Raw genomic sequence first — 7589 nt, 5'->3', positions numbered from 1 at the left:
TGCTATGACTGAAGGATTAGGTTTGAGAACGGGTGTTCAATCAATCGTAATAATTGTTGTTTTAGCGGTTCTGCGTTTTGGGAGGATACCCACTCACTATTTTTCTGGCGTCATCCACCATTACATTTCACTGGTCTTGATTCCTGTATTTACACCCCGCCGCCATGTAGCAATAGTAGTCTCTCATAACTCTGCTTAGAGTGGCTCGTGCTACACCTTCATATTGTTATACCTTGTAAATATTTTAGTATTTGTAGCAGACGAGGTGTCTGTCTGTCATGTAGCCTTTATATTGCTGAGTTCGTCGTGAAACAACGATCAAACATTACGCGTGGGAAGTTACTGACAATAGCATAAGTGAATTCAGCGGGGTTAAGGTTTGGGGCCAGGCCCTTTGGGATACACCTCTGCTTCTGCCCATTGTGTGAACAAAAATATAATTCAAATGACAAGTTTTAAGTTTCAAGTTACACGTCTTTATTATATATACAGTGTGAACTCTACAAGTGTCGACTTTGTGAAATTTATTGCTAGATCTAAATGTATCTTGAGAAACGGAAAAGTGTGTAGGTATCTTTGGCAGCTTGTTGTGACATACACGGAGCTGTGTTGGGTTGTGTCAATACACCAAAGTGTACGGGAAACAACCTATCATAAACGTTTCTAGTTTGAAAACTCTTTTCGCAGTAAGCGGTTATAAGAATATAATGACAATGACAAGCTTACTAAATAAGACTGTATTGATAAATTTACCGTCCGTGTGCCCAAGGACGTCCCAACCTGGGTCAGGTATGGTAGTCATCAGTGTTGACCCACAAAACACAGGCATGTGTCCCGAGTCCGTTATTATCATTATGAAGTGAATAGACGCGCTGTCCGAAATCATAATTAATAATAGAAATTACGTATCAGGAAAAGTGACTACAATGCAGCATTACATGTAAACATCTGCAGACACCTGAGGCGTACAGCGCCTTACATGTCGGGCGTGGAGTCCCGAAAGCGACACTCCATCCCCAGGTAAATCACGTGCCGTCATGCCGCGATCCACAAGCAGAACCACATGATCAAGTACTTGCGTCATAGACCGGGCACGTAGTGCAGAACAAGTGATCAGTCGGGTCAAGTTGGAGTTACTCTGCCATTCTTTGCGTTGACTGGAGCATAGGCAACGGGAGCACGTCTACAAAGACGTGAGGTTCTAGGCACTGTCAGCAGCAGCAGCCATGACACTGCACCATTTGCCCAACGTCGCCACTGCGTCAGGGTGTTCTGGCAGTTGGTTCATTTGTTATGCCCATTTCGGCTACAACGAGAGAAATAGCACAATAGTTTCGGGAAACTTGTACATGTAATGAGTTGTCAAGAAATGACTGACATGTCCTACTTCTACACAGTACATCTCATTATGAAGATGTACGTATACATCAGATATGTCACGTAAAACATCAAACTGGATTAGATTAAAAAACGTGTCGCAGCACAATAAGACTGTGGCACTATCACCTTGTAACACCCTCAGTCTGTAATATTAGCAGTCGGTAACACAATCAGCGTGTAACACTATCACCTTGTAACATCCTCAGTCTGTAATATTAGCAGTCGGTAACACAATCAGCCTTTAACACTACCACCTTGTAACACCCTCAGTCTGTAATATTAGCAGTCAGTAACACAATCGGCGTATGACACTATCCCCTTGTAACATCCTCAGTCTGTAATATTAGCAGTCGGTAACACAATCAGCCTGTAACACTACCACCTTGTAACATCCTCAGTCTGTAATATTAGCAGTCGGTAAACCAATCAGCGTATGACACTGCCACCTTGTAACATCCTCAGTCTGTAATATCAGCAGTCAGTAACACAATCAGCATATGACATTATCACCTTGTAACACCCTCAGTCTGTAATATCAGCAGTCCATAACACAAAAAGCCTGTGAAACTATCACCTTGTAACATCCTCAGTCTGTAATATTAGCAGTCCATAACACAATAAGCCTATGACACTATCACCTTGTAACATCTTAGTCTGTAATATTAGCAGTCGGTAACACAATAAGCCTGTGACACTATCACCTTGTAAAACCCTCAGTCTGTAATATGAGCAGTCGGTAACACAATCAGCGTATGACACTATCACCTTGTAACAACCTCAGTCTGTAATATTAGCAGTCCATAACACAATAAGCCTGTGACACTATCACCTTGTAACATCCTCAGTCTGTAATATTAGCAGTCGGTAACAATCAGCGTATGACACTATCACCTTGTAACATCCTCAGTCTGTAATATTAGCAGTCGGTAACACAATCAGCGTATGACACTATCACCTTGTAACAACCTCAGTCTGTAATATTAGCAGTCGGTAACACAATACGCCTGTGACCCTATCACCTTGTAACATCCTCAGTCTGTAATATTAGCAGTCGGTAGCAATCAGCGTATGATACTATCACCTTGTAACACCCTCAGTCTGTAATATCAGCAGTCAGTAACACAATCAGCGTATGACACTATCACCTTGTAACAACCTCAGTCTGTAATATTAGCAGTCGGTAACACAATCAGTCTGTAACACTACCACCTTGTAACATCCTCAGTCTGTAATATTAGCAGTCGGTAAAACAATCAGAGTATGACACTACCACCTTGTAACATCCTCAGTCTGTAATATTAGCAGTCGGTAACACAATCAGCGTATGACACTATCACCTTGTAACAAGCTCAGTCTGTAATATCAGCAGTCAGTAACACAATCAGCGTATGACACTATCACCTTGTAACACCCTCAGTCTGTAATATCAGCAGTCCATAACACAAAAAGCCTGTGACACTATCACCTTGTAACATCCTCAGTCTGTAATATTAGCAGTCGGTAGCAATCAGCGTATGACACTATCCCCTTGTAACAACCTCAGTCTGTAATATTAGCAGTCGGTAACACAATCAGTCTGTAACACTACCACCTTGTAACATCCTCAGTCTGTAATATTAGCAGTCGGTAAAACAATCAGAGTATGACACTACCACCTTGTAACATCCTCAGTCTGTAATATTAGCAGTCGGTAACACAATCAGCCTATGACACTATCACCTTGTAACAAGCTCAGTCTGTAATATTAGCAGTCGGTAACACAATAAGCCTGTGACCCTATCACATTGTAACATCCTCAGACTGTAATATTAGCAGTCGGTAACAATCAGCGTATGACAATATCACCTTGTAACATCCTCAGTCTGTAACATTAGCAGTCGGTTACACAATCAGCGTGTAACACTACCACCTTGTAACATCCTCAGTCTGTAATATTAGCAGTCGGTAACACAATCAGCGTATGACACTACCACCTCGTAACACCCTCAGTCTGTAATATTAGCAGTCGGTAACACAATCAGCGTATGACACTACCACCTTGTAACACCCTCAGTCTGTAATATTAGCAGTCGGTAACACAATCAGCGTATGACACTATCACCTTGTAAAACCCTCAGTCTGTAATATTAGCAGTCGGTAACACAATCAGCGTGTAACACTACCACCTGGTAACGTCCTCTGTCTGTAATATTAGCAGTCGGTAACACAATCAGCGTATGACACTACCACCTTGTAACAACCTCAGTCTGTAATATTAGCAGTCGGTAACAACATCAGCGTGTAACACTACCACCTTGTAACATCCTCAGTCTGTAATATTAGCAGTCTGTAACACAATCAGCGTATGACACTACCACCTTGTAACAACCTCAGTCTGTAATATTAGCAGTCAGTAACACAATCAGCGTATGACACTATCACCTTGTAACACTCTCATTCTGTAATATTAGCAGTCAGAAACTAAATCAGCGTGTAACACTACCACCTTGTACCATCCTCAGTCTGTAACATTAGCAGTCGGTAAAACAATCAGCGTATGACACTACCACCTTGTAACACCCTCAGTCTGTAATATTAGCAGTCAGTAACACAATCAGCATATGACACTATCACCTTGTAACACCCTCAGTCTGTAATATCAGCAGTCCATAACAAAATAAACCTGTGACCCTATCACCTTGTAACACCCTCAGTTTGTAATATTAGCAGTCGGTAACACAATCAGCGTATGACACTATCACCTTGTAACACCCTCAGTCTGTAATATCAGCAGTCAGTAACACAATCAGCGTATGACACTATTACCTTGTAACACCCTCAGTCTGTAATATCAGCAGTCCATAACACAAAAAGCCTGTGACACTATCACCTTGTAACATCCTCAGTCTGTAATATTAGCAGTCGGTAGCAATCAGTGTATGACACTATCCCCTTGTAACAACCTCAGTCTGTAATATTAGCAGTCGGTAACACAATCAGTCTGTAACACTGCCACCTTGTAACATCCTCAGTCTGTAATATTAGCAGTCGGTAAAACAATCAGAGTATGACACTACCACCTTGTAACATCCTCAGTCTGTAATATTAGCAGTCGGTAACACAATCAGCGTATGACACTATCACCTTGTAACAAGCTCAGTCTGTAATATTAGCAGTCGGTAACACAATAAGCCTGTGACCCTATCACATTGTAACATCCTCAGACTGTAATATTAGCAGTCGGTAACAATCAGCGTATGACAATATCACCTTGTAACATCCTCAGTCTGTAACATTAGCAGTCGGTTACACAATCAGCGTGTAACACTACCACCTTGTAACATCCTCAGTCTGTAATATTAGCAGTCGGTAACACAATCAGCGTATGACACTACCACCTCGTAACACCCTCAGTCTGTAACATTAGCAGTCGGTAACACAATCAGCGTATGACACTACCACCTTGTAACACCCTCAGTCTGTAATATTAGCAGTCGGTAACACAATCAGCGTATGACACTATCACCTTGTAACACCCTCAGTCTGTAATATTAGCAGTCGGTAATACAATCAGCGTATGACACTATCACCTTGTAACACCCTCAGTCTGTAATATTAGCAGTCGGTAACACAATCAGCGTATGACACTATCACCTTGTAACACCCTCAGTCTGTAATATGAGCAGTCGGTAACACAATCAGCGTATGACACTATCACCTTGTAACATCCTCAGTCTGTAATATGAGCAGTCGGTAACACAATCAGCGTATGACACTATCACCTTGTAACATCCTCAGTCTGTAATATGAGCAGTCGGTAACACAATCAGCGTATGACACTATCACCTTGTAACACCCTCAGTCTGTAATATTAGCAGTCGGTAATACAATCAGCGTGTAACACTATCACCTTGTAACACCATCAGTCTGTGATTTTAGCAACACTATCAGTCTAACACTATCAGATTGTGGAACTATCAGTCTGTAAAACATTCAGCTTGTAACACTATCAGTCTGTAAAACATTCAGCTTGTAACACTATCAATCTGCAAAACATTCAGCTAGAAGCACTATCAGTCCGTAAAACATTCAGCTTGTTACACTATCAATCTGTAAAACATTCAGTCTTTAAAACATTCAGCTTATAGCACTATCAGTCTGTAAAATATTCAGCTTGTAACACTATCAGTCTGTAAAACATTCACACTTGTACCAATATCAGTCTGTGAAACATTCAGCTTGTAGCACTAACATTCTCTAAACATTCAGCATGTAACACTATCAGTCTGTAAAACTTCAGCATGTAACACTATCAGTCTTTAAAACATTCAGCTTGTTACACTCTCATTCTGTAAAACATTCAGCTTGTATCACCCTCAGTCTGTAATATTAGCAGTCCGTAACACTATCAGTCTGTAAAACTTCAGCATGTAACACTATCAATCTGGAAAACATTCAGATTGTAGCACTATTAATCTGTAAAACATTCAGCTTGTAACACTATCAATCTGTAAAACAGTCAGCTTGATACACAATCAGTCTGTCAAACATTCAGCTTGTAACTTTATCAGTCAGTTAAACATTCAGCTTAAAAAACTATCAATTTGTACAACATTCAGCTTGTAGCAATATCAGGTTGTAAAACATTCAGTTTGTAGCACTAACAGTCTGTAAAACATTCAGACTGTAGCACGATCAGTTTGGAAAAGATTCAGGTCTAAAACATTCAGCTGTAACTTTATCAGTCTGTATAACATTCAGCTTGTTACACTGTCAATCTGTAAAACATTCAGCTTGTAACACTATCAGTCTGTAAAACATTCAGCTTGTAACACTATCAATCTGTAAAACAGTCAGCTTGATACACAATCAGTCTGTCAAACATTCAGCTTGTAACTTTATCAGTCAGTTAAACATTCAGCTTAAAAAACTATCAATTTGTACAACATTCAGCTTGTAGCAATATCAGGTCTAAAACATTCAGTTTGTAGCACTAACAGTCTGTAAAACATTCAGACTGTAGCACGATCAGTCTGTAAAACATTCAGCTTGTAACACTATCAATCTGCAAAACATTCAGCTAGAAGCACTATCAGTCCGTAAAACATTCAGCTTGTTACACTATCAATCTGTAAAACATTCAGTCTTTAAAACATTCAGCTTATAGCACTATCAGTCTGTAAAATATTCAGCTTGTAACACTATCAGTCTGTAAAACATTCACACTTGTACCAATATCAGTCTGTGAAACATTCAGCTTGTAGCACTAACATTCTCTAAACATTCAGCATGTAACACTATCAGTCTGTAAAACTTCAGCATGTAACACTATCAGTCTTTAAAACATTCAGCTTGTTACACTGTCATTCTGTAAAACATTCAGCTTGTATCACCCTCAGTCTGTAATATTAGCAGTCCGTAACACTATCAGTCTGTAAAACTTCAGCATGTAACACTATCAATCTGGAAAACATTCAGATTGTAGCACTATTAATCTGTAAAACATTCAGCTTGTAACACTATCAATCTGTAAAACAGTCAGCTTGATACACAATCAGTCTGTCAAACATTCAGCTTGTAACTTTATCAGTCAGTTAAACATTCAGCTTAAAAAACTATCAATTTGTACAACATTCAGCTTGTAGCAATATCAGGTTGTAAAACATTCAGTTTGTAGCACTAACAGTCTGTAAAACATTCAGACTGTAGCACGATCAGTTTGGAAAAGATTCAGGTCTAAAACATTCAGCTGTAACTTTATCAGTCTGTATAACATTCAGCTTGTTACACTGTCAATCTGTAAAACATTCAGCTTGTAACACTATCAGTCTGTAAAACATTCAGCTTGTAACACTATCAATCTGTAAAACAGTCAGCTTGATACACAATCAGTCAGTTAAACATTCAGCTTAAAAAACTATCAATTTGTACAACATTCAGCTTGTAGCAATATCAGGTCTAAAACATTCAGTTTGTAGCACTAACAGTCTGTAAAACATTCAGACTGTAGCACGATCAGTCTGTAAAACATTCAGCTTGTAGCAATATCAGGTCTAAAACATTCAGCTGGTAACTTTATCAGTCTGTAAAACATTCAGCATGTAACACTATCAGTCTGTAAAACATTCAGCTTGTTACAGTATTAGTCTGTAAAACATTCAGCTTGTAGCAGTATCAATCTGTAAAATATTCAGCTTGTTACACTATCAATCTGTAAAACATTCAGCTTG

At 39.5% G+C, this 7589-nt stretch overlaps 1 protein-coding gene across 5 annotated transcripts in view; it reads right to left on the bottom strand.

Moving 5' to 3' along the window:
- Nucleotides 1-466: 466 nt before the first annotated feature.
- LOC139470821 (fibroblast growth factor receptor 3-like) overlaps nt 467-7589 on the bottom strand; it is a 60414-nt gene continuing 53291 nt past the window's right edge. For all 5 annotated transcript variants that reach the window (XM_071253118.1, XM_071253122.1, XM_071253119.1 and 2 more), the window contains exon 8: nt 467-1306. In XM_071253118.1, coding sequence (XP_071109219.1) covers nt 1263-1306 — 44 coding nt within the window. In that variant the 3' untranslated portion in view covers nt 467-1262. The remainder of the gene's footprint in view (nt 1307-7589) is intronic.

The sequence above is a fragment of the Haliotis cracherodii genome, unplaced genomic scaffold, assembly GCF_022045235.1.
Source record: "Haliotis cracherodii isolate W230 unplaced genomic scaffold, xgHalCrac1.p SCAF_21, whole genome shotgun sequence".
Lineage (NCBI taxonomy): Eukaryota > Metazoa > Mollusca > Gastropoda > Lepetellida > Haliotidae > Haliotis > Haliotis cracherodii.
The sequence above is the reverse complement of the archived record's forward strand: the minus strand, read 5'-3'. Positions and strand labels throughout refer to the sequence as shown.